Below are 25,606 nucleotides of genomic sequence, written 5' to 3'. Positions count from 1 at the left end.
CTGAAAAACTCCAGTGCAAAAAGAAATTGCACAACACCACAAAAAGATCGTGAAGAGGCTATTACAGCTTTTGAATGCGTAATCAGGGAATCGAACCCTGGGCTCCCCGACGCTGCTCGAATGGCAACGGAGAATTTTACCACTAAACCAATTACGCGGTGCGATTGTTGAAATTCCGAGGTGTCCATGATGCTCAAGTCTTTTTTGGTGGAGCTGGATGGGTTCGAAAACTTCGGATGCTCACCCTAGAACTGAGGTCCGTTTTCCTTCTCTGTTCGTCCTAGTCCCCATCGACTACCGAACCAATGCGATGCCACGGTTGGTCAACAGTGGGCTATCAATTTACCTTTTGTGGTTTAGCTCTCGATAGCCGCACGTCATACTCAGTGTCACTAAGAACTACTGGAGACGCTTTGTATATCACTGCTGCGGATGCCCCTCCGCTCCCTCGATAACTTCCCCTCTCAACTCTCAAAATCACTGAAAAAGAAGAGAATGGGTGACTATACTATCCTGTCAATTACCTTGAGTGCCTTCGCTATCCTGGCAGGTTTGTTCCTGCTTGTTTCCAGTACCAAGGCGCAGGAAACTGGATTGGAAGTCACTCAAGTAAGTAAGCTCACACAAAAAAAGTTCCGGCTAACAATATCCCAAAGTTATATGTTTACCCAGTCAAGGGTATCCGAGGAACTTCTTTGACAAAAGCGCGTCTCGGTCCATATGGTTTCGAGGGAGACAGGACCTTTTCCCTGCAAAAGGTCAACCGAGATGAAAACAGCAACCTTTCGTATGAGACAATGTTGATCGGATATCACTTGAAACTCGCTCTCTTTTCAGCTTCAGTCGACCATGAGAAGGGCCAAGTCACGGTAAGATGGACTGGAGACAAGGCAGACGATAGCGTCGACTTCCCTCTAAAGCCTGCTGTTGAAGGTCGGAAGACGATCGAAACCAGTCTGCATACCAGCAAGGCCAAAGCCTATGATATGGGAGATGAGCTGTCGCAATGGTTCTCTGACCGCCTTGGTGATGAAGTCCGACTTGTTTACATCGGGAACGAGTCAAGAGCCGTTCTGGGTTCCCTGGCTCCTCACAGCTCAGACGCTTTGAAGAAAGCCTCTTTCACCGAGCGTATCAAAAACATTCTCCCTCCTTTATCTCACCCGCCCGAGCGGCTTGCCTTCAACGATCTCGCCCACTACCTAGTCGTCACAGAAGAGTCCAACAACGAAGTTTCTTCACGTCTTGACGAGGGTTGCTCTATGGACATTACCAAATTCCGTCCCAACATTGTTGTCCGCGGCGCCTCCAAGGCATTCGCCGAAGATTTCTGGGGCGAACTCACTTTTGCAGGTGGAATACGCATGCCGTTGACAGCAAATTGCTATAGATGCCAGAGTATCACTGTTGACTACAACACCGGAAAGACTGCTACTGATGATCACGGCACGGTCTGGAAAAAACTCAACAAGGATCGAAGAGTGGATAAGGGAGCGAAATGGAGTCCTGTCTTTGGGCGCTATGGCTTTTGTTACGGTGACGCGACGAGCAAATCCTTAACGGTTGGTCAGCGAGTTGACGTCACGCGAATTAATACTCAAAGAACGACATTTGGTGAGTTTTCTACATCGAGATGTACATATAGTACTGACCAGAGTAGATTGGCCGCATTTAACTACATTTGGTGTTTCACAAAAGAAATGATTCAGGCATGAGCACTGGATTAGATTGGAAGTTGACAGTTGAAGAACCCTTATGGTAATATCCAATCTTTTATGGACCCCAGTTCTCCTGCCATTATATATATCTTGATGATGTTTTACCTGCAAAGGCTTTTCGTTTCTTCTCCAAATATCTCTTAGTCAAACCCCGTGACATATGTGCTACTCTTCGAGTTCCTTCACGATGTCTCGCCTAATGCAACGCAAAGAATGGCGGAGCGGTCAAACCCTCGTCATAAATCTCCCGGTCTTCTTCCAGTTTCATAACCGCGGTATAACTTTCGCATTTCGTTGGGGACTTGTACCAAGGAGGGTTGGACCTTTTCTTGTCAAAGTAATCCTTCCATTGCTTCCTCGTTTCCATCATCCGTTTGTTTTTCAGTCTCGCTATCCCTGTCTTTATCTCTTCTTCTGTCGGGAAATGGGCTTTTTGACCAGGACACAATCTCGCGTCATTGAAGAACTCCCAAGCTCGCTGTTGGTATACGTTGCGTTGTGTTCTTGTGGATTGGTTGGCTTCTGTATACGTACGATTGGATTGTCGTGCGAGTCGATTGTTCAATTGAGCTCATTCTTCCTCTCAAGATAGATTCTCCACGACTTTACGAATAATGTACTGAGCCCAGTCGTAGCTCCTCCGGTCATACCTTGAACACATCCTCGCAATCCAGATTGGTGTGCGTTTTGCCTTCTTCGCCTCCATCATTAGGTGCGACAACACATCAAACCCACACCAAGGTAGCACCTCGGGGTAAGCGACTGAATACGCAGGAAACTAATGACGGAGAAAGGGATAATGGGGATCAAAACACATCGTTTCGAGAAAGAATGACTCCTCACGCTTAGTCCGTCTCAGATGATCGCAAGTCTTCTTGTACTGCTTGAACGTCTGCACGCGTGCGAACTGGGCAAATATCGCGCTATAGGAGGCTCTCATATATTCATATACATACATCAAAGCCTTCTCCTCCCAGCTGTTTAATTCGGGCACCAACATCAATTGAATCGTTATTGAATCGTTGTCAGTGCGGCATCGACTCATTTGCTGCTTAACTTGCAGAGGACCTCGAACTTGACGAACGCTTGAAAGAGATGAAGTCTCTCTTTGGGGTCCAAGTCATGCAGAGTGATGCGCTGTGGGCCAAGGGTATCGATGTATGTACCGCGCGGGGGCTGAAGATATGCCTCGACAGTGTTCTGACCCGTTGCCTTGTTGAGGTAGTCATCAATAAACTCGCTCATGCGCTCAAACAGTAGCCGAAGTTTCGTGATCATGCCGTGGTCGCCCTGTTGGAAGGGTAGTTAACTGCGTTGATGTTGAGACTTGTACGCGAGGGAACAACATGGGCTGATTTCGTTTTTTTAGCACTCGATCATCCGCGGCTAAAAACTCTGCTCGTTTATACTCCTGTTAGCAGTGATGGTTTCGTGATGACTTCTCTTTGATGACGGGGCAATTGTTGACAGAAGGTGTTCGATCACCATTTTGGTGAGGGGAAAGTTTGGACGGAGGCAGGTAAGTTAACCCTGATTTTACGAACCACTAATAAGTGGCGACGCGTATACTTGCTATGCTCAACTTCCTAAGTTGGGCAGGAGCCTCCTTGCAGGTAAATCCAGCTACGGTTTGGTAGCTCTAGAGTTGACCTCACTCATTTGGTAGGTGATCAAAAGACAGATAATGAATATACAAGTAAAATTCCATGAATCGATTAGGTCTTCTTGAAATTCTACACCTTATTTTTACTGTTTGCCAGAGATATTAGTAAAATGCTCTAAAATATACACAAGTCGACCGATCAGTGATGCCCTGCTTGGCTACTGCCAGTTACAGGTAAAACGAACTAGCTGGTAAAATTCATATAATAATAGATCTAACCTACTAAGCTGCGCCTGATGTAAAATTACAGGCCGTAAATTATGAGCAGATGTAATCTATTGGTGCTGTAAAATATATGCTTGTGGAGGCATTGGAAGTTCTAAACGAAATATCAATCATACAACGTGTAGAGCGCAGTACGATCTTTCCTCTCTACTACCCACTCCTTTTGAGAACTTGAAGCTAGGAGGCCAACAATCTATTGCTCACCAAGACCATAGAACGGGCATTCCAAGATACCATCCTTTCTATGGCTGGATTTATTGCAAGCGAATTGTTCACGAAGAACATACGGCCAGTGTCCTCAGGTAATCAGCTGATGTCTGAAAATGCCATCCACGCGTGCGACTTGTCCATCCCGAACCACCGCAAAGTCGCCGACATTAAAGCCAACTCTCTCCTTCTTTCTTCAGAATGGTCAGTAAGTTATAAAAAGTCAGTAATAGGAGACTTACAGAATGGTGAATGCTGTCCTCCTGGCCCATCTGATCGGATGCCTACCGCGTGTATGATGTGGAGGACGATTGTAATCCACCTAAATGGCAAGCGATAAGAGAGTGTTGATTTTGCCAAGTGCCGGAAAATCATGTGGGGCTGTGACTCCTAAAAGATCGTCGTCTAATGCCTCCATAGCTGATGACTCAAGAAACCTTGAAAGAGAGACTTGCTGGTGCTTCTTATCATCTCTGATATCCAGAAGCTCATCGGCTTCATAATCACCATTCTTGATGCTACCGATGATATCCTACCTATCAAATGCCCTGATAAGTAATTGATACTTAAGCGCACTTTGCTTGAAAGCGTCGTGGACAGCTGGATAGCTTTCTCAATAGGCGCCAAGGATGCCAAAGTTGATTGTTTGATGGAGGCGTTCCTGCCAGATTGTGGTAGCAGTAACTTGTCTACTGTTTATCTTTAGAATCACTCTCTTGTATTCTCTGTGCAGCTAAAAATTAACACTGGATAAAAATAGACAAAGGCTAGCCGAAGTGTAAAAATTTACTAACCAGTGCTTGCCCTGTAAGTCGTGGTGATATCCCAAAGATACAAGCTGGCATGGATATTTGGTAAATTCTTAAGATTACCGTATGTATCAGCTTAGGTCCCATTTCTAGGTCTCTTGGGGTCAATCTTGCTGCCAGATTAGACAGTAAAAACTGCACCCTCTCTAACACTTAAGACTTGACTTATGTTCTCTGATACGGTGCCGAACCGTTCCTTATTATAGTTAGATACTAGCCCAGTTCAAATAAGACACTGGAAAATGAGCTTACTCCTCGTCGAGGCCCTCGACAGGTGGGCGCGTGTAGTGGATGAGCTTTTATTCTTGCTGGTTCTAATATGAAACAAGAACTACATAGAGAATCGACCTTAGATGACGATTATGAGACAGTATGGGAGGATAGCGACTGCAAACTTGCTTATTTGACAGACCGATGTTCCAGGATGCTTTAATAATAAGGTCTGATATAGAGAAAGAATGGTCAGCACTGATACCGAGGAACTGGAAAGCGGACGCAGAAGTAATTAGGAGAATCTCCAGGCGTACATATAAATCTCCCGACTAATGCCGTAGAATAACTGGCATGATGATTGTCCAAGGCGGGCGTAAAAGCTCGAACTGCATCCAGGAGTGCATCGTTCTAGATTAGCGCAATAGCCTGGATCTTCCTTTCGCGTTAGGTCTTGTTTTCCTTGCCTAAAACTTTACGGTGCTGCTGTATATGGTGGTGGTAGTGTCTATTGGCGACTGGGTCAAATAATAAATTGGGCTTGAACTCTATCGGGATAAGAACTCTCGGCATGGAAACTGGGCTTTGTGAGTGAGGCGCCCAGCAAGATCGACTTGCTGAGGCGTATCACTTATAAAACATATCATGGAACTACAAACAAAGATAGTCTTACTTCGAACTTTAACATCACAGCCCTTGTCGAGTTCTCGTAGATGCGTTGCGCTGCGCTTGGCTTCGGTGTCATCACTTCCAAATGGATCAAGGGCAAGCGGTAAACCTGAGCTCTGACCGTTATTGATAGAGTCATCGCAAAAAGCTGACAAGCCATATATCCCGAATACTGAGCGATACATATTGCGATATGCTCTGAAATTGTCAATAGACATCTTGAACGGCAAACTTACCATCTCAGATCTAAAGTGGGTGGTAAAATGCTCGCGCCCGTAGTGATCCAACTCTAGCGCTGCTCGGAGAGGATTCGATATTATCGAGGTCCTTGAAGAGGAAGATTCGCTCCAGAATACACATGTTTAACAAAGAACAGTTCACTACATCTGACAAAGTTGTCAGCTGCCTCCTTGGTAAAATCAATACTAAGCCAAGTAATCTGGGCCATATGGACTTCAGTATCAGAGATCTAGCATATAGCTCCTCTTGCTATTCTACGCCTGAACGAAATCATATAAGAAGATTGGTAGAAGAAAGCTGTTATTAATAATTCAGTAAGTTAATTAAAATCTCAGCTGAGATTTCACAGTAGGGCAACAGATTCACAGAAACCTAACACCTGAATTCAAAGCGATTATGCCGTTTTAAATAAGCAAAGCCAAGCAAACTAGAGACATTCCAAACTGTTCTGCATCTTATTCCTTGTCTCAAGATTAAGATTATTTCTGCCCACCCTTTTCCAACTCACCAATCCCAGTTTTCCCATATCGAGTTTCCCTATTCTTCATCTTCATCTTCTTCTTCATCCTCTTCTTCATCCTCTTCTCCATCCTCTTCTTCATCCTCTTCTGTATCATCATCCTGAGTGCCGAGGCTGACTTCGTTATCTGCATGCAGTTCCAAAGAAATACTGTTGTAATGTCCCCCGAATGGTTCTTGTATGTAGCTCACCATTCTTTGTTCTGCAGGTGAAAGAGTATTATGGAACGCAAGATTTTTGTGAGGCCCGTCTGGGAACCTAGACCAGGGAGAAAGGTTGATCACAGGCGGGTTAGAACCCCAAAGTTCAAGTGACACACAGACGGGGGTAAATGTGCATGGGCGATTCATTTCAGAGCATGGTTTGCAAACCCAGACATCATCATGAGCCTCGTCTCTCTCACAAGTTCGACATAATATACGGTTCCAAGTATACTTGCAGAAGCCACACCGAATTGAAGATGCACCAGTTCTGCGGCTATCATTTTCTGTTAGAAGCCAGAAATCATCTCCGATGGGAGGCTGCTCTCGACAAATGGTACTCTTGCCATGTCCAAATTGAATTGCCATCAACTGGAAGTTAAGATCCCATGATGCAAGAGTTGGAACTGGTGAGAATGCTCCCCGTCGCGGAAGCCATTGACAAGTTTGTTGCAAATGATCAACAGTAAGCTCCATGACTCTTGTAGCGCCTAGGCATATTACTATCCCTGTAGAGTTATCAACATTTAATATAAGCTCAGTCCATCCCACCTACAGCTACCATGCGGTATAATCAGAAACTCCGTTTCAGTGATATCATTCCGTAAACGCCGTACAAGAAATGCCATAGCTATAATCAGCAAAGCTTGTCCCAGATCGCCTGACCATTTTACCCTGAGAGCAGTCAGTAGGCAAAGACCAAAAGAATAATCACCAACCTACCATGCATTAAACTCCTTGTTTATGCGGCCGAAAAGGAGACTCATGTAAGAGTTCCAGAAACGTACACTCTACTAGTCAGAGAACTTGCTATATGTTGATGCTGAGGTTGAGTCGGGAGTCACGTTGCGAGAATGAGATGGCGATTGATGTGACATCACGTGAACTGGATTTTATGCTCCGGTTGGATAGGGCCGAGTTCGACAGCTATTGAACAAAAGGCGACGCTCGGATCAATCGAGCGGTTGTTGAATGAGAGGGAATAGATCCGAGGATCTTGATTCGAATCTCAGCTGGGAGTTTTTGGAATAGATCCATCTTGCTTGAAGTTGGAGATAGCTGACGAGGGCGTGACAGATGCTGTGTAGTGCTAATGTAGCTGGAAGGTAAGCGGAATGTTGTAAATGTTGGGCTGAATCCTAGGTGAGGAAGGAAAGCCGAGGACTTTTATCCTGAATAATGAAAAGGGTTAGAGAAGCTTGACGTAATTTGGGTTGCCTTTAGACTAATTATTCTTGACACCTTATTTGAATGTTAGAAGTTCTCTTTGCTGCCGGAGGAAAGGTGTATGGCTACTTGCTGGCCACAAGGCTGGTAACACAGGTGATTGTGTGGCACGCACAGCAGAGGGGCACATAAGAGAGGGTTAAAAGAGCCTTGATTATATCATAGGAGGGGCCAGCAGAGCTCCTTATATACAGATGGAGCATCAGATCCTTGTCAGGGAAGCTAAACCGATCAGGGCTACCCTACTTTTGACAGATTGGTTCAGGATATTGCTTTTCACAACACAGACTTCTGCCTTGGAAGTTTCGATAATAACCAATAAACCTTATCTTTCAATCCAGCCTTTCAAGTTTTGCAAAAGGAAGAGACTAAAAGGTATATAACCTCAAGTTTGCATCTCTGGCGAAGGGATGGGAAGAAGAAGAGTTTTCAACCGGCAAGAGAATTCTAGGTCTTCAAGTACTTGCCTTTGAGGTCTGTTCAGTGGATTGAGTGGGTGACATTATCTCGATTCTTTAATTGCCGGTGACATGAATTGTCCTCGTTGTGTTCAGAGGAGGATTTCTTTCGAGTGCCGAACAATGGAGACGATGCCTAGACTGTTCAGCATAACGAAGGTAATTTCATCTCTAGTTCTCAAATCACAGATTGGCTCTTTGTAGTTCAAATAAGAAACAGTGGAGGAAAGAAACAATGGATCAAAAGCTTGAAGGTCAATGTTGGTCAATTAACTCACTCAACTATCCTTTTCCACCTGTGCAAAGGGCACTTGTATCCATGGTAAGAGATACATTCTACAGCGCGGTCTTAACTCTTTTCATGAGAGCCTCTGCGTTGTCCTCATACTTTCGCTTCTCAGCTTGAGTTGTCAACACTCCGTCGACAGCCTTTTCCTCTATGCAAGACCCAAGCAGCCCCGCCACGATGCGACCCGGAAAGGTCAGGTAAGGTTGCAAAGCTACCTTCGTGTGTGTGATTCTTGGCCATGCAACTCCATTCAAGTCGAGTGTCGGTTCGTCAAGTGCTTTGAGGATATGCGCATCAACATCAGCCTGGAAGACATGGGCGAAATTCTTGTCTCTGTCGACCGCCAAGAGGAGCCGCACCTTACTAGAGTCAGTAAAGTATCACGCGCAGAGTTCATCAACGTGCGGGGAAAGTCTCCGACTTTTCTTCCCTTTGTTTGATCGATTGCGCTTGTGCCAGCGCCAACAGCAGACAGACGATGTAAGGGTCGTCGGACCAGTTATCTGGAGTGACTTTGCGCAAGTAGAGGCGACAGAGTCTCTCGACGGGGTGATTGATGTCGGATTTTGGATGCAACCGAGGAGTGAAACGTCTCTGTCGCTCCCGGTTGATAGCTTTATAGTATGCGTAGCCGATCACGGGGGGCTGCTTCTTGGGGGATGGCTTGGCGACATGAAGAACATGGCACAATGTTTCGTGAACGGGGCGTCTTGCGTAAAAGAATTTTGCGGCGTATCTGTCCAAAGAAACCAAGTTAGCCCTTCGATGCCGGCCAGAGGGAGCAAGAGTCAACTTGCGGCTTGCGCCCAAGCGGGCTTCCTGGAGCACAAAGAAGATACAAGGCAGACTTGAGCTTCATCACGGTTGACGAAACCGTCGCGAGGCGGGTGACATGGTAAACGACTTCAATCGCGTCAAGGTCTTTAACATCGTCACCGCATGGTTGTGGTGCATGAAGGGGGCCTTCGAAGTGCTGGAAGGGAACGCCCAGAAGATTGAGGTGTTGGGATGTCCAGAGTATTGGGTGCGTTGCAAACCAAGAGTTCTCTACGCTCAGTCGGTGAAGGGACTGATTCGGCGAGGGAGACATTGTGGGTGGTGCATCACAGGGGGGGGTTGAAGATTGGTCAAGGTGGAATTTGCGTTGGTGTTGGTGTAGTGACGTATCTGTGTTGGTCAGTAATCATCAACATACCACTTCCCTCCAGATTTGAGGGATGTGCCGGTTCTCTGTTCAATGATATTTAATATCAAGAGCGCTTCCGTTCCGTTCAAAGTCTAGGTTCAGGATGATATTTGGCAAAGGGGAAGACCTCCGGCGGCCAGAATTTGTGGACGATCAGGAGATCCATCTCATGCAAGCCCCGCTACCCAGTGATTCAAGGGCCTCTCCAAGGAATATAAAGTAACGAACACTAAGTACGAACAGCAGAGAAGAACAGTGTCAACCAGACTTTGGACGAAAGCCCCGCGAAACAGCACAAGAGGAAAAAGAACTCTTTTAACCTTGATTTTCTCGAAGCTGCCAAATCCCTATTCCAATACCATCTCTTCCAAATTTGACGTGGAAAGCTCCCAACCACAAACAACAACAAAAACCCTATTCCGACCTTATCGAGCCTCGATACCCAAGCCAACAGCAGATGGCTGCCGCAAGCATCTCTTCGCCAGTCGACTCTTGGCATAAAAACTGCGGCGACAATACAAACTCACAGGTAAATACCACTTTGCCAGAACTTGCAGCGCTCTGGAACAGTCGCATCCGTCGTGATACCGAAGCCCTCGTTACCGATGTAAAGCATACGCCTCTCTTCCCCGTACACTGGCACCCCCTGAGGAGCGGTCAGCGAAGTCGCGTTCCCAATCGCTGCAAAGCTCGTCAGGAGCTCTTGAAACCCAACAGCAATAGCTTCATCAACCTCGGGGTTTCTTTTTGGACCATTGTAGAAGGTATAGTGCATTTCACTACCGTGAAGGCCGGGATAAACGTTGAAACGGTAGCTCTTGGCTCTGTTTCCATACGCGGCCTGCAGGAATCCGTACTTGCAGGTGAACTCCGATTCAGCCTTGGTGATGGAGGCACGACCCGTTTGGTTGGTGTACCCGTAGCTTCCGTCAAATACTGGTGGGTAGAGCTTTGTCTCGATGTGATCAAGTGTCTCGGGGCTGGCGTTAGAGTATGTTGACTCCAAAAACTTGCGGTACCCAGCATTGTCATTCGACTCGGGAGATGTGAAGATCAGTCCCTCGTCTTCGTTGAAGCCAATCAAGACATCCACCCTCTGAATATGCCTGCCCTCAGCGAAGAGCTTATCCGGGTTCTCTGGTACATATAGCCCATCTACGAATGGGCCAGTAGTACTTGTTCCCCAAGCAGAGTTTGAGATCAGAAGCCGGTTAGCCTCTTGAACCTCTTCAGTTGACAGCTTTCTAGCCGCTTTCAAATCTGGAACTTTGGCAAGAGCGAGGAACTTGTCGATAACATCATTCTCGAGTTTTTCATTTGCGATATGAACCCTAAAGTCCGTTAGCCAAAGACTGCATAACCTTTGCGTGTCTTACCAGCCAGTGCTCTGAGGAATTGCCCGTTGCAAGAGTGTTGTCTTATCTTTGCCTCCAAAAGCGGTCAGGTGATGATAAATACTGGCACCTGTCAGGTTCCAGTCAGTGTTGAAGCTCGCTTCCATGGGCTAGAAAAAGACAAACCTCCAGCTGATTCGCCCATGATGGTCACACGAGTTGGATCGCCGCCGAACTGATGGATATTCTCTTGGATCCATTCAAGTGCCAGTCTCTGGTCGTAAAGTGCCGAATTGGCTACCATCGTTTCTGAACTGCTCATCAGCTACACATCATCAGTACCAGGTCGATTCGCATCATTACCGGAGTCCAGTTTCGTTCCAGCAAGCCATCCAAGAGCACCAAGCTGTGATTCGTCAACCTTCTAACTTCCTTGACTTCAGCTGGCAACAACATACTCGGTAATTTGCAGAAACAAAGACCAATCCTTCCGGGCTCGACGCGTAGCTCGCCTTGATGAGACCTGCTGGATCAAACCAGCCTTTGTCACCAGTCGTGTATCCGCCTCCAGACAGCCAGAATATCACAGGCGCCAGTTTCTTTACTGGGCTATCGAAAGTCTCAACAGGCGTGACAACGTCGAGAAAGAGACAATCTTCGGTCTCTCTAGGATCTATTACTATCTTAAGATCTGAAGGTTCGTGCAGAGCATGTATGTGGTCGTCTGTAAGAGTCGAGATCTTGCCACTTAGGAAGTCGGGTCCAGTGAATGAAGTGTAGACTTCCCAAGCGGCCATCGCCTGGGGACAAATACGGCCAACGTCGCCTTTGTCTATGGTGACATTACGTCCTTTGGGAGCAACAGGCTTCGCGCTACCAAGTCAGTATTTCGGCACAGAGCAATCGGCAATCGCAGATCGTATTGGGTAGTGCGACACGTACAATCGAAGATCACCTATCGGCGGTTCACCATATCTGATGTTGGAGAAGTTGTACAAATTCGAGGTTCCCTTCACGCCAGTCATATCAGCGATGTCGCGGCATCAATGGTATTTCTTCTTACCTCTTGCACAGATCCTTGGTAAACCGCATACCCAAAATCTACAACAGGGCCTCCAGAGGCGAGGACTCCATGGATACCGAGAAGGACGACAAGATGGCTCGCCATGATTGAACTAAAGAACCACGAGATCATGGGCAAGACAACGTGGACAGTAGAAGACAGTCTTTTAGGGAAACATAAGCAAGTTATCCATGGTCCTTATATAAAGCTCAGGCTGCGGGATGAAGGCTATCTCGGCATGTTAGGGCTGACAGGATTCCGGCTAATGGCATTAGTCAATCCTTCATGCAAGTCAACGGACAATAGGAGTTTTGTGGAATTCTAACAACTTTCGATTCCCGAGATCATAACGAAAGAGGAAGACAAGATTCAATGCTTCCAATTATCCACAATATTAATGCTAGCCAGGATATGATATGCTTTTTTTTAAGGTAGAAATTAAGGTCATTGCCATCGACTCAACCCCTGCAACTTCTCCTGGTCCCTGAGCTAGTGCTCTGCGTTTTATGCTTTAGTGGGCTTAGCGTGTCGACGGAAGGCAACCTACAGGATCTAGGCGTCGTTGGGCCACGATAGTTTCAAGGTGGCGCATTCAATAGCGGCTCCTTCAAGAGATGTGGTGGCTTTACTATTGCAAATCTTTGCTTTTCGTCCTCATAAATAGGAGACCCAGACGACCGCCGCTCCCATTGAATCTCTTCAGTCAATCTTCCCTCATACTCTCACCCTAGTCTATCGTTAAGAGAATGCGCTTTCACATCTTGTTGTCGCTCGGACTGGGCTGCATGGCTAGTCCTTGCAAGCCCAGCAGCTCAGCTGTTACCACTGCCGCTACCGAGTCTTCGTCCACCGAGACAAGCAACCCGACGTCTACAATCGCTTTGTCAGCTTCTATGACCGAAGCAATGTCGTCCGAGACGTAGGAGCTGTCAACCATCTCCTCCATCGTTTCTACCGGCTGTATCGCGTCTACCGAATCAGTCTCGACTATTCTTTCGACATCCAGCTTCACAACTGAGGCATCATCTGCACCCACGACTGACGCTACAACTCTCTTCACTACAATCTCAGCTTCTCCGGGTACAACGACCTCTTCTCCCGCCACCACTTCTTCTGTAGCCCCAATTGCATACAGAGTTAAAGCCCAGGATGGCCCTATTCCCAACGCTATAGTCCGCTATTCACCAACCTCCGGAGGTGTCTTGGAGATAGCCAGTACACCTACTGATGGTTCCGTGGAGGCAGTGCTGTCAATCGATCCGGACACAGGATACCTCTCGTCAAATGGTCATGAAATGTGCACTATCTCCGACATCACCAACAGATACACTACAATTCACATATGCTACGACTTCGAGGTCACAGAGCAAACGCGCTTCACCTGCGAATTTGATGCCGGTGGTTCGCTGCAATGCAGAGCGCCAAAGCTCTCCTGCTTTTACACTGAAGACGAAGATGGTGAATCCACCACGGTCTGTACCAACACTGGCGAGTTCTGGACTCAGCTTTATGCTCGCTCTATTGCTCCAGGCAAGTATGATATTGGCATTGGGCGTGCAAATCTACCTACTGCTACATGGACACCTGTCGATCTGTTACTCCAAGAGCTGCAGTCTTAGACATGATATGAATGGGCTGTTGTTGAGGAGCAGAGGCTGGTCCACGTATTTTTAAAAGATTAACTTCATTAGAATCAGTTCACTATAAATACTTATATACTTGATAGAGATCGATTTGGCAATTCTTAATTGGTTGCTATTTTATTATCGATGCCCAACACCACCAAAGCCTCTGCAACATGTTCTCCATGGCTAAAGGGTGTACTTGTACAACGGACTTCGCTCTCCCATAGCATCCAGTTCCTCCTGAGAATACTTCTGACGTATCTCCGCCTCAGAACGCTGAGCCCTTGCCTTGTTCGACTTCCAGAGACAAAACTCCATGAGCAGAGCGCAGGAAGCACCCAGGCAAATAATCCCGAGTGAGACTCCATACCCAGTCGGATATTGAGGGCTTTCTCTATCGAGAAAGATGTTTGTTCCAATGAGGCCTATCGTTGTGTTAGAGGGGAACGTTGATAATGAGACTCCCATGGGTAAACTTACTGCCAAGGTTTCCTGCAGCCAAAAGCCAAGCCAGACCAATAGATCTCTTCCATGACGGTGCAAGGTTGTTACCTGTCCATGCGCTGATACCTGGGAGAAGTGGATAAATACCGATCTGAGCCAGCATGACACCAACATACATAGCTGGAACATTATCCGCCACGTTCTTGGAGTAATTGAACAGCACAGCCAGGGCGACAAGGAGTACAGACATGGGCCCAACAATAAAAGGCATACGCCACGACAAACGGTCCGAGAATCTTCCAGATAACCATGCAGCAATACCACCACATACATATGGAGGCATTGTCAAAAGCTGTGATTGTGCAGTTGAGAATCCAAGCTGCTTGATGATCTGGGGCATGGTGAACTTGAAGGCAGCATTGGGGACAGAATTAGCCCAAGCGAGAATAATTCCCAGCAACACCTTCCAATCAACCATGGTCTTGAAGAGCAGCTTCCACGAGAACTTGTCGCCCTCTTCCGTGTTTGATCTGACTCCAGAGAGTCGCAAACGGAGGTCCACATATCGCTTCTCATCATCTGAAAGCCACTTGGCTCTTTCGGGAGTGTCAATGATGAGTAGGGGCATCACCAGACCAGCTGCGACAGTCACAGCTCCTTCAATGAGGAAGATCCAGCGCCATCCAGCAATACCTCTAGCACCATCGAGACGAGCGATTCCGAAAGCCAGAAGGCCACTGAGTGCACCAGAAAATGCTGAGGCTGTGTAGAAAATGGCGAGACGTTGCTGAAGTTCGTGACGGGGGTACCAGCTCGAGACGATGAAGACGGCGCCTGGGAAGAAACCTGCCTGGCCTACGAGTCAGCATGGTCGAGCAGAAGAAGGAAGTGCCACTTACCTCGAATACTCCGAGAATTACTCGGCACGCAACAAGGCCTTGGAAGTTCTGCACTACTCCCATGCAGGTCATGACGGTTCCCCAGCAAATAACCAAGAATGACAGCCAGATGCTCGCTCTAACCTTCTTCAAGACAATATTGGAAGGTACCTCTATAGTTTATCAGCATGTGTCCCCCAGTTTTCTTGTGAGAACTTACCAAAAATGATGTAGGGCACGAAAAAGATAGTGCTGGCGATGTTGTACTGGTTTCCAACAAGGCCAAGATCCTTGTCCATCCCCTCGATTTTCGCGTTTCCAATATTTCCTCGGTCGATATGCGCAAGTAGATACAGAACGGCCATAATGGGGAGGAGTCGAAAGTCAATCTGCACGCGTCAGTTGAAGCTACTTTGCCGCATGTTTGACATACCTTTTTGACGACTTTCTTGCCAGTCTTTCCTTCGTACCCCCTCATAAACTCAGCATCTTCTGGTGATAGGCCTGGATAGGCATCGGGAGCGTGCTCGACAAACTTGTCGTCTACCTCAAGGGCTTTGTTGTTGCTTTGGTCCATGGCTCGTAGGGATACGTCTCATGGATTGTGGAGTAACTGTTTGCCTACCTACTCACTCTGTCACGGGGTTAAGCATGGTATATATGTTGACCTGAATCATGGTGATCAAAGCAACTCTGTCCATCGGGTGCGCTCCGGTGCTACTGATCCCTGACCTCAACCCCATGGGGACCCCGCATCTCACTTCATATGCTGTATTGAGTTAGAAGGGACTTAGTACTGGCTACTGACTGGGCTCTTCCTTGCCTGAGTTACGTCAAGCGAGTGAACCTTGCCTTGGTCGGAAATAGTTTTGTCGTGTCAGCGGAACTTAACATCAATCGGACATTTTCCGGCCTCGGGAACAGACCTGGTTCCTAAGGATAGGTCTACTGCTTCAGACGAGTGATTTTGAGCAGGATCCGATAGTGACTCACAATGGGCCTTGATATTTGTCATGTTCAAGGTTCCAATGGAGGTAGCAGAGTAATCACGAGAGCAAGCAAGCAGGTTGGAAGACACAATGCTGAAACAGCTTATCGCTAGCATTTATCGCTCCAATAAGTATTTATCAAGGCATCCATATGCCTCTACGTATAGTAACTATGTTATCCATCTCTCAAAAACCGCCACCTCAAAAGAATGCAAGGGCATTTGGCGGGCTTGCAACAGCCCCAGGTACCTACCAAAGTTAGCGTCGTCCAGCATGGCAATCAAGGAACAAACCCACGTTCATCGGTGAACTTGACATGAAGAAAGTGTATCTCTCCAGCGCCTTACATGTCTTGGCAAGTTCTTCCAGGTAGAAGAGTTCCCCAATAGGCATACCCCAACCTGCCAGAAGCCACTCATGCAAATGCCAGTCCAGGTCTTTACATGGCCAAACTTCCAACGACCGTGAGTCTCCGCAGATCGCCGCAACCTTACTATTCCAGAGGAACCTCAAAAGTTCATCGGATGGCTTGAGTCCAATATTATCTGGCTTTTTCGTTTGGTAAAGTTTGTCGAGATACTCGCGCTTTGCAGGCTCCATATTCTCGTATTGGGACAGATATCCGAAGCGAATTACGACGATGTCCCCCGCTCGCAAAGAGTCAAGGTTCATGTTTTGAAACCCCAGAGTTTTGACAATCTGGTCAAAGGGGACCTCGTATGATGACATGGCATCGATTTCGAGGCCCTGAGCGAGCGCCCATGAGTACCAGTCAATGAAGACAGCGCGGCCCGCGATTCCTTTGGCTGAGACATCTATACCTGGTCAGTCTATAGCTCGTTGCATCTTTCAATGAGCTGGACCATACGGTGGATGCTATTCGGGTGGTCCGATGCGGCAAACTCCTCGGCTTTGCGGCCCATGTAGTACAACTGTGCTGTTAGCCTTGGCTAAGGGACAGCTGGTGTGAACCCACGGCTTCATTTTGATAAGCATAATGTCGGAAGCCATCCCACTGCGAACTACATTGTGAATTGAAGCTCCACTGTCGCATCACGGTCAGCTTCAGAAGGTTCGGTGCGGGTGAGGGAAGCCCACTTCATCGTCATGGGCATGCTTCAGAGGAGCCTTATTGATCAGCCTTAGATCCAAATTCTTGCGAGCAAATTTAGGGTATGAAGCTCCCTTCATTGACCAGCTTCATCGTAAGTTAGCGCCAGTGTACTTTAGTTCTACCACGACCTCACTTACTTCAATGACAGCCTGGTCCCAGTCTTGATGTTCTCTCTTGCTGCTTGTCCAACTGCCTCATCTGTCAAATGATTCAGAGTTCCCAGCTGGTCGTCGTTTCCCCAAAGTCCCCATGCATTACCCCGAGGGCCAGTCTTGTCCAGTGGAAGCTTGTCGAAGTCGGGATATTGAGCAGCCATGTTGTTCAGTAGCACGCACTCAACTAGTGTCGACTTTCAACCATCGGACTAGTCCTTGAGCTATGCATAAATAGTGATTCTGGGCATCTTGCCGAGATCCAAATTCAAATCATGGCTTACGGGGTAGCCAACTAACTGACACGGAAGTCTTCCAAAGCATGCCCGGGAAAAGCCCGAATGGTACTTGATGCTCGGGCTGGATCCGGCAACGACGCTATTCCCAGGTCAGACTGTCAGAAAGCAGATCATTACATCGTCACAAGCATGCCCAAAATCAGCAGTATAGTAGCTGAAGAAGGTCGCGATGCTTTTCCAGTAGTCTCAATAGATCGTTCACAGGGGAAAGTTTACAATCTCGGACACAGCATGTTCAACACTCTTGGCTCTATGCCTGCTAATCCTGACGCCACTTCGAATCAATTTTGACCTGAAAATCCCGCATATACCTTTCTTTTCCCCAATTTCAGGTACGGCTATCAGTTAATGGCCTTACCTAATTTCACATCCACGTCACCACTTATTCAGTAGATATAAGCTAAAACCTAGCGCCTTTGACAAGACCATTCTGTGCCATGACAGCTTCCCGCAATCGCTTCGTGGTTGAAGAAGTGGTGATTTACATAGAATTCTGGTTTTTTTTTTTACGTTGTGAAGAGAATACAGTCTTCTTGTCGACATTGCAATCCGAAGAACTGGCCTCAATCGCCTTTGTAAACTTTCTGGGCAATCCCATCCCTGAGACTCTCCCACAGAAACTCATAATCATTAGCCACATGTCTCTGGTCTTGAAGAAACCTGTTCTCTTTACCCATCCTACTATACTCTGTGACGCACAAGCTTTCTCTGAAATACAAAGTATCGATGATCTGCTCCAAGTCTAGGAAATTTGCAGCGGTTCGGCAATATCCGTTCAACCATTTTAATAACAAGGTCTAGGTTCTCTGCTTTAACCTCTATCTTCAGGGTGTCAGGGAACATCCTACTCAAGGCCTCCAGCTGCGGAGTTAGTCTCAATTCCCATCCCCCGCTATTTTCCAGATGTCGTGGGCTAATCAAGCGCGCCGTCTTCGGGATGGGTCCAAAAACCATGGTCCCATCCCCCATAACTGTTATCCGTACGGGTATTGGTGCTTCTATAACAAGCTGGAGAGTTTGAAGCTGACTTAACAGATTTTTCCACATCTCATCATTGAAGGTGGCACTTGGGCGGCTCGATTGAGCCTGGTCTTTGGAAGACTATGACCAACTTGCGGATTTCGTCGCGTATTGGGGGGGGGGAGTCACATTGAACGACCGGGCGTCAGCCTTCGTATCTACAATCCTCCAGTTGACAGTGATATATACTCTGTCCCGAGGATCATGCCATGTTTGCTGCTCGAGCAAGCCAGCGGCAGGGCACGTGAACCTTTTGGTAGACCTACCTCGAGGCTTTCTCTAGGCAGTGAGTTCAGACTTGGACAAGACGCAAAAAGCACGATACATGAAGCGTGACGTGAAGTTATGAGTAATAGGGAGGAAATACAAGCTTTGCCACAGGTTATAGCAGAGTGAAGTTGCTACTCTCCTTGGAACCTTCAACATCATTCTACCTTGATGACAATTTCCCCTTCGCCACTTGGTGGCTCAAACCCATCCAAATACATAGCAAAGGTCTCATCATCGATATCAAAGGCTGAGTCACCATTTCTTTCAGGATCCTTCGCGTCTAATGAGTCCCTCTCGGCTCTTCGTCGTTGAATCCGGTTCCACAGAAGATCTCGGCCAGCATCGAGGTATACCAGTACCCAGCGACCGCCGTTACGTTCCACAATATCTTTGTACTCATCGCGATACTCTTTATCGTAGAACGATAAGTCTAGTACTACATCGTTGGTCTTGTCTTGCAGGATACGTTCAAGTTCTGCGATAAGTTTCTGGCTTGCTTCCTGTTGGTACACTTCGTACTGTTCTGCGGGGTAGTCAATATTGTAAAGACCATGAGACTCGTAGATGATTTGGTCGTTTGAAAGCCGTTTAAAGTTTGGAAGTTGAGTCACGATAGCTTTGGCGAGAGTTGACTTTCCGGCGCCTGTACATATTGATCAGCAGCCGTGCCTTTTTATTGAAGTAGTTGAGTGGTTCGTCTGGCTTACCAGCAATTCCGCAAGTCATCACTACAATGGGGCAGCCGTCTTGTCTTGTTCGAAAGAGGTGAGGCCAGAGCTGAGGTCAAGGTCAGCCTTGCGAAGCCTTAAATTCTTTTCGACTTGCCTGATCAGGTATGTCCTCAGATGGGACACCATCAGCGCTATCCGTTGAGGCCATGGTTCACTATGTTCGGCTTAGAAGCGTTTGGTGCCCCAAACTCGATAATTAGAGGCGCTTTGGTAAGAGATCGAAACTTAGGTACGGCCTGAAGCCGAGAAGAGGATTGATGAGTCACAACATAACATCACACATGACACCCGTGATCCTTAGTCATCGATAGAGTACAATTTGCCCAGCACGTTCAAGCATATATAATAATTTATTATGAAGTTAAGTAAAGTAATTAGTCTTATTAGAATGAAGAAATATAGCCTATTGCCAATACATGACATTTCCAAACCCGATCCGTCACTTTACTAAGCTGATCTTGCATATGTCTCATCTGAAACACGAGACCCTATCGACTCCGCATTGTTCTCCAATGTATGCATCTCCACGTCCACGGTAACGATAATCCCTCTCCTAGATGAGCCATCATCAAGACCTTCCCAGTGGTCCTTGCCGTCATTCTCCACGCCTCGTGATATGTTGAACCCTTTAACGCGGCTTGCGGTTCCGATATGACTAGTGATTCCCAACCCATGCGATCCCCTGTATGACTTGGGTGGCGAGTATTGGCGAGCTGTGCTGTCAAAGGTAATCCAGCGTTTGACAAACTTTCTCAAGGCAGGGAGAGAACCGGCTATAATCCCAATGCCTGCTTCGACGGTGCTCCATAGAGAAACATGGCAATGCCGATGTTGACTCATGTTAGAGAGATAATTTGTTCAAACCTTTTAGAATCAAGAAGAAATGACTGACAAAGATAGCCCGGATTAGGGTGGAAGTAAAACAATACAAATGGCATTCGAATAATTGTAGCAACCGATGCACTGCACCAGTTAGTGAAACGGATATTGATCCCAAGTTTGGCCTACAGAGCACCAAGCCCAAGCACCATACTGATAGATACCTTTGTCGCTAGTTCCATCTGCGCCTTGTATAGCATCAAAGCAGGTAGTGCTGCACAGATAATGTCGGTTAATATAGAGGAAACCGAGACAAAACAAGCCAGAATGGCCAAAGCCGAAGGAGGTGAGCATTTTCCGTCACCAGTCCATGTTGCTGACAATGGCTTGCAGAGCACGAAAAGGCTTATGAACACAATCATGGCGCAAATAACAGCCATGGCAAGTGTCATCCATGCAACCACTCGGTGCCACGGTATAACTGCAATTCTAAGTAGGGCGTCGCAAATGGAGGCTTTGATAGAAACGAGGGATGCGCAGTAGAATATTTGGAAGAGCCAGACAAACTGAACGCCCGGTCGTTAGCCAGGCACAAGGAAATAGAGGAGGTATGGATGGCATACAAACTTTCCATGAGGGCAAATACCCTCCGGAAGGACCGCATCTCGTTGGCCTGCTCCATAGTATGTAGCTTTAGAGCTTACGCCGGCAAGTATTGCAAACAAGATCTTGTGTCTGAATGTTAGCTGCATGGTTACTCTAGACATTCCAGTGATGAAACCAACATATCCAATAACCATCAGGATATCATCTACTCCAAAAACGCCATTTTTCACGCGAATGAACGTCCGCAGAAAAACAACAACGGTAGTCAGGATGCCGAATATGATAGAGGCGATGAGCTGGGCCAAACCGAGCCCGTGGGGCTCAATTGTTGGTGTAGCAGCCATTTCCTGGAAGTAGATATCACTCAAGTGTACACCACGCGAATTTTTCTTTGAACGGATATAACTACGGGGTCGGTCTTTATATGCTGTTGCTATTGAGCTGCTGGCTTCCTGTCTGCTGTTTGAAAAGCAGAGCTCACACAGACGCCGGGTAACAGTCTTCCAGGCGACAATCAGCCACTCGCTCTTGCAGGGTATAACACCTTACCTAAATACACCAAAGTCTTATAGGGCGGAAATAGGAGGCTACCTCTTTTCTTGAGGCAGCCTATCGGGAGTGACGCATTATATCTTGCAATGTGATAAGGTTCAAGTCTCGATTGTCAGGGCCGAGATTGAGTCGCGTGAGCCCTACGGATGTTGATCAAAATTCCCTATCAACTCTTGGAGTTCCACGATTGGTTGAACCGGCTACTGCACAGTCATCCCGGTAATCTTTATTGGATAAGGATAAGCTTAGATTCTCTTGCGGCATGTGTTCACGCTCTACAATGAACTTTAGTTTGGTTCTTCTTAACACATGGAAATGCTGTCGGGAAATCTGGCGGAGCTTATCTTAGCTTGATCTCTCTTAACCTCATTCTCAAGCTTACTTCGGTGCAATTAGCTCGTCTTCACGCTCACGTATCAGTGGTTTAGTCCACAAGAACTCTCAATACTAAAAGACAAGGAGAAAGCAAGGAGCTAAGCTCAGCGTAATGAAATCTAATCCTTGCTCAACTCGCCTGCTCAGGTACAGTCCCAGATGGAACAATTAGAAGGCTGCCTATTGAGCCTATCTTTTATTGCGGTTCACATGACTTTCGTGACAGACACTATTAGTCATCGCTGAAACGTAATGTTCCCAGCACGATCAAGCATGTATAACAATGGATGATCAAGTCAGTACGAATAATCGTTGTCATTAGAGCAAAGATACATCATCTGGCTCGTCATATTCTTGCAATTATCGTAGCTCAATGGCTTAGGATGAAAAGCTTCTCCAGGTGATTGATAAGATTGTCGATCACATCAGCACGTCACATCGAACATATGTTTTTCAAGTTATTTATTCTGACAAGCATAATTACCCTTTATACCCTTGGAATTGTTCGTTGTTGAAACAAAGGGAGACGACATTGGCTCGCCTAACTCCCCAGTAAACGGAAAATTCATCTCGAGTTGCAGAAACGTGATCCGCAATTCAGGCCAGAGATTGCTGTGCCATTCACCTGATACAAACACAATCCTTGGCACAAACAGGTCCACAATCGTGCTAGGGTTTCCCGGAGTTGAACAACGTAAGTGAGCCAATGGGACTCAAAAACGGCCAAGAAGCGCGTATTCTCGCTCCGGATCCGAACTTATCGATAGAGCAGTGCTCAGTCAAACAGTCAAACAGTCTCTCAAAACATTTTGTTCAATTTGGTGACGAAGTTCTCGTGGTGAAATGAAGGAAACTGTCAATTGTTTCATCAGTGTTCATATAGCCTTTTCCACGAATAAAACACAGACCTCGAAACTAAACTTCTTCTCAAATAAGCATGGGTAATAAGCATAATTTTTCCGTCACCGTTTCAAGATCATCTTGGCGCCAGCCGTTTGGGTCACTACAACAGGGGCATGAGACACTTCGCGTCAGACAATCGGCTCAACATACCATCTCGGCCTAGCCCGTTTTCGACAACAAGACATCTAAAAGGGTCCCAACATCGCCAACTATTATCACTTTCTCTCACTTCTTTGGTACTGCTATTTACTTTCCTTCATTTGGCTCTCATTCATTCGTTACATCTTAGGCCGGCCTAAGTCATTCGTTTATTCCTTTTCACGGCTTGTCATTCATTTCTCTATTCAATATGCGTCTGCAAAGTATCGCTGCCATCTTGGCTGCTGCCGCTACGGCTTCTGCTCAGAGTGTTTCGGGCAAGGCTTATGGTTTTGCTGCTGGTGTTACTGGTGGTGAGGGAGAGGCCGTTACGCCTTCTTCTGCTGAGGAGCTTGCTACGCTTCTCGCTGATGACACTCCTCGTGTTATCTATCTCGACAAGGAGTTTGACTTTACTGGAGATGTCAAGACTGGTGCTGGTTGTGATCGCAAGAGCTGCAGTGCCAGCAATGGTGGTCAGCTTTACCTCGGTGATCTTTCTTGCGGCGGTGATGACAATGTCGCTGTTAGCTCCATCACTTACGACGCTGCTGGTCCTGAGCCCCTTCCCGTTGGTAGCAACAAGAGTATCATCGGTAACGGAAAGGCTGTTCTCAAGGGCAAGGGTCTCTCAATCAAGAAGGGATCCAAGAACGTCATTGTCCAGGGCATTGAGTTCACCAACATCAACCCCGGTGTTGTATGGGGTGGTGACGCTCTCGAGCTCAAGGGTCTCAACGATGGTGTCTGGATCGATCACTGCAAGTTCTCCAAGGTCGGTCGCATGTTCATCGTCTCCCACTACGACGGCTCCCGCCTCACCATCTCCAACTCCGAATTCGACGGTGTCACCGACACTTCCGCTTCTTGCAACGGCAACCACTACTGGACCATGATGTTCTACGGTGAGGGTGACCAGGTCACTCTTGACCGCAACCACTTCCACGACGTCGCTGGCCGAGCCCCCAAGCTTGGTGAGCCTGGTACCAACGGTTACTTCCACGCTACCAACAACTACTTCCAGAACATGAAGGGCCATGCCTTTGATGCTTACCAGGGAGCTAATGCTATCATTGAGGGTAATGTCTTTGATGGTGTCGACACTCCCATCACCAAGGAGGCTGCTTCCGTCAACACTCTCTTCGTTGCTGATGAGAGCGATGCTTCTGCTTGTCAATCTGCCCTTGGCCGTGCTTGCGTGCCCAACTCTGCTACCAGCAGCGGTGACATTCCCTCTTTGAAGGGTGAGAGCGGTCTTGACGCTGTTGCAAAGAACAAGGACAATATTATCACCCCCGTCTCTGCCAGTGAAGTCACTGCTCTTGTCCTTGGTAGCGTTGGGCCCGCCAACGTTGGTTCCGGCTCCAACTCCGGATCTGGCTCTGATTCCGCCCCATCTCAAAGCCCCGAGTCTGGCAATGATGCTACCGAGACCACTCCCGCTACGCCTGAGACTACTCCCGAGAGCACCCCCGAGACTGCTCCTGAGACCACCCCTGAGGCTGTCAACGAGCAAGAGGCCCTTCCCGATTACCCCGAGGAGACTGAGGCTGAGCCCGTAGCGAATGCTGAGGTCAAGCCTGTCGCTTCCGACGACTGCGAGGAGGAAACGGACGCTACTCCTTCCAAGACTGAGGAGAAGCCCGTCGCTACTGGCGACTGCGACGATGAGATTGAGGCTGCCGCCGACTCCTCCTCTTCCACGGGTTCCTCCACCGCTCAGATGTACGGTCAATGCGGAGGCAAGAACTGGACTGGTGCTACCACGTGCCCTTCTGGATCTTCTTGCAAGAAGATGAACGACTATTACTCCCAGTGCATTGGCTCCAACAGCCGTGTTCGTCGCTATGTCCAGTAAAGAGCGTTGGCTGTAGTCAAATCGCGACGCGACACAGCGCGATTGAACTTTTCTTGTAATTATTATCATTTGTTTACTCACCTCGACCTCGAGCAATGAAGAATATACAGCAATTGAATGGGCATAGAACCCAACTTCACTTTACAACTTTTTAATTTTAAAATGCCACAACCGATGTGAATTTGAAAGGTATGCTCGGTTTCACAGGTCATTCCTTTTAGAAGCCAAGCACTCACGCGACGTGACGCGTTTGTTCCTTGGGTGAAGCTACCCTGTAGAGAAGCAGGTTTCGCAATTGTTCACACAAATGTCGATTTGAGGGTGAAAAGTTGTCGATCGAGTCAAGCGATGTTTGTGTTCTTTTTCAAAACTCATGTTTCCGAGCGACTTACTCAAAAGACTGTGATTTAGATGGTTGATGACGAATTCCTCGTTTGCTTCGGAGGTTGAACTAATTCTTGCTCAGTCGCAATATCAACCAAAATATCATGGAGAGCAAAATGCGCAGAATTTTACTTTTTCAAGTTCGCGTGTTCGAACCCCAGAACAGACGGCTTTGTGCGTATTTTTGGAATGATTACAATAAGCCACTGGAACTCGATTGATCCTCATGTGGATGCTCTGCCACTTCCCCAACGAATCCTCCAAAAACACCCGCTGTGGATAAGTCTGTGCAAGCTTGCATATGCACGGCATTAACGGGTGCTCACTTCTGGAAGTTAAAGCTCGCATTCACCAATAAAGACGGACGGTTCATGCGACCACTGATCAACAGAGACGCTGCAAGTTGTCACGAGTCTCAATCATGCATATAT

General features: G+C 47.3%; 10 protein-coding genes and 1 non-coding gene across 11 annotated transcripts; 3 read left to right on the top strand and 8 right to left on the bottom strand.

Annotated features, from left to right (window-relative positions):
• Positions 1 to 75: 75 nt before the first annotated feature.
• FOBCDRAFT_t248 lies at positions 76 to 157 on the bottom strand. Its single transcript has one exon. It is a non-coding gene; the product is annotated as a tRNA-Gly (tRNA).
• A 338-nt stretch (positions 158 to 495) lies between these two features.
• On the top strand, positions 496 to 1,704 carry FOBCDRAFT_245111 (uncharacterized protein; the record flags this gene model as incomplete). Its single annotated transcript, XM_054707512.1, has 3 exons — positions 496 to 609; positions 657 to 1,614; positions 1,661 to 1,704. The coding sequence occupies 3 exons, from the start codon at positions 496 to 498 to the stop codon at positions 1,702 to 1,704; spliced, it is 1,116 nt and encodes a 371-aa protein (XP_054563487.1).
• A 4,558-nt stretch (positions 1,705 to 6,262) lies between these two features.
• On the bottom strand, positions 6,263 to 7,498 carry FOBCDRAFT_265384 (uncharacterized protein). The gene is made up of 3 exons (XM_059611351.1): positions 7,185 to 7,498; positions 7,018 to 7,136; positions 6,263 to 6,970 (listed from the first exon to the last, which is right to left on the bottom strand). Exons 1-3 carry the CDS (start codon positions 7,226 to 7,228, stop codon positions 6,279 to 6,281), a joined length of 855 nt encoding a protein of 284 aa, XP_059468056.1. The 5' UTR covers positions 7,229 to 7,498; the 3' UTR covers positions 6,263 to 6,278.
• A 984-nt stretch (positions 7,499 to 8,482) lies between these two features.
• FOBCDRAFT_245110 (uncharacterized protein) lies at positions 8,483 to 9,525 on the bottom strand (the record flags this gene model as incomplete). The annotated part of the gene is made up of 3 exons (XM_059610657.1): positions 8,483 to 8,794; positions 8,841 to 9,171; positions 9,275 to 9,525. 3 exons carry the CDS (start codon positions 9,523 to 9,525, stop codon positions 8,483 to 8,485), a joined length of 894 nt encoding a protein of 297 aa, XP_059466181.1.
• Positions 9,526 to 10,144: 619 nt separating this feature from the next.
• FOBCDRAFT_148490 (Alpha/Beta hydrolase protein) lies at positions 10,145 to 12,123 on the bottom strand (the record flags this gene model as incomplete). Its single annotated transcript, XM_059608284.1, has 6 exons — positions 10,145 to 10,952; positions 10,998 to 11,085; positions 11,142 to 11,280; positions 11,414 to 11,828; positions 11,898 to 11,965; positions 12,019 to 12,123. 6 exons carry the CDS (start codon positions 12,121 to 12,123, stop codon positions 10,145 to 10,147), a joined length of 1,623 nt encoding a protein of 540 aa, XP_059466180.1.
• Positions 12,124 to 12,803: 680 nt separating this feature from the next.
• FOBCDRAFT_208334 (uncharacterized protein) lies at positions 12,804 to 13,637 on the top strand (the record flags this gene model as incomplete). Its single annotated transcript, XM_031192442.3, has 2 exons — positions 12,804 to 12,937; positions 13,025 to 13,637. 2 exons carry the CDS (start codon positions 12,804 to 12,806, stop codon positions 13,635 to 13,637), a joined length of 747 nt encoding a protein of 248 aa, XP_031031288.3.
• A 136-nt stretch (positions 13,638 to 13,773) lies between these two features.
• Positions 13,774 to 15,542, bottom strand: FOBCDRAFT_245108 (major facilitator superfamily domain-containing protein; the record flags this gene model as incomplete). The annotated part of the gene is made up of 6 exons (XM_059610656.1): positions 13,774 to 13,861; positions 13,894 to 14,068; positions 14,124 to 14,937; positions 14,987 to 15,138; positions 15,186 to 15,354; positions 15,399 to 15,542. 6 exons carry the CDS (start codon positions 15,540 to 15,542, stop codon positions 13,774 to 13,776), a joined length of 1,542 nt encoding a protein of 513 aa, XP_059466179.1.
• Positions 15,543 to 16,155: 613 nt separating this feature from the next.
• Positions 16,156 to 17,384, bottom strand: FOBCDRAFT_245107 (uncharacterized protein; the record flags this gene model as incomplete). The annotated part of the gene is made up of 4 exons (XM_059610655.1): positions 16,156 to 16,203; positions 16,252 to 16,769; positions 16,823 to 16,899; positions 17,206 to 17,384. 4 exons carry the CDS (start codon positions 17,382 to 17,384, stop codon positions 16,156 to 16,158), a joined length of 822 nt encoding a protein of 273 aa, XP_059466178.1.
• A 1,580-nt stretch (positions 17,385 to 18,964) lies between these two features.
• Positions 18,965 to 19,535, bottom strand: FOBCDRAFT_265383 (ATP/GTP-binding protein; the record flags this gene model as incomplete). The annotated part of the gene is made up of 2 exons (XM_031192440.2): positions 18,965 to 19,452; positions 19,517 to 19,535. 2 exons carry the CDS (start codon positions 19,533 to 19,535, stop codon positions 18,965 to 18,967), a joined length of 507 nt encoding a protein of 168 aa, XP_031031286.2.
• Positions 19,536 to 19,987: 452 nt separating this feature from the next.
• Positions 19,988 to 21,309, bottom strand: FOBCDRAFT_147917 (uncharacterized protein; the record flags this gene model as incomplete). Its single annotated transcript, XM_059608270.1, has 4 exons — positions 19,988 to 20,375; positions 20,429 to 20,503; positions 20,549 to 20,925; positions 21,064 to 21,309. The coding sequence occupies 4 exons, from the start codon at positions 21,307 to 21,309 to the stop codon at positions 19,988 to 19,990; spliced, it is 1,086 nt and encodes a 361-aa protein (XP_059466177.1).
• A 1,831-nt stretch (positions 21,310 to 23,140) lies between these two features.
• FOBCDRAFT_192104 (pectin lyase fold/virulence factor) lies at positions 23,141 to 24,870 on the top strand. The gene has a single exon (XM_031192439.3). The coding sequence runs from the start codon at positions 23,145 to 23,147 to the stop codon at positions 24,789 to 24,791; it is 1,647 nt and encodes a 548-aa protein (XP_031031285.2). The 5' UTR covers positions 23,141 to 23,144; the 3' UTR covers positions 24,792 to 24,870.
• Positions 24,871 to 25,606: the final 736 nt, after the last annotated feature.

Source organism: Fusarium oxysporum, chromosome XI, assembly GCF_013085055.1.
Source record: "Fusarium oxysporum Fo47 chromosome XI, complete sequence".
Classification (NCBI taxonomy): domain Eukaryota; kingdom Fungi; phylum Ascomycota; class Sordariomycetes; order Hypocreales; family Nectriaceae; genus Fusarium; species Fusarium oxysporum.
This window is presented reverse-complemented; position numbering and strand designations above follow the sequence as displayed.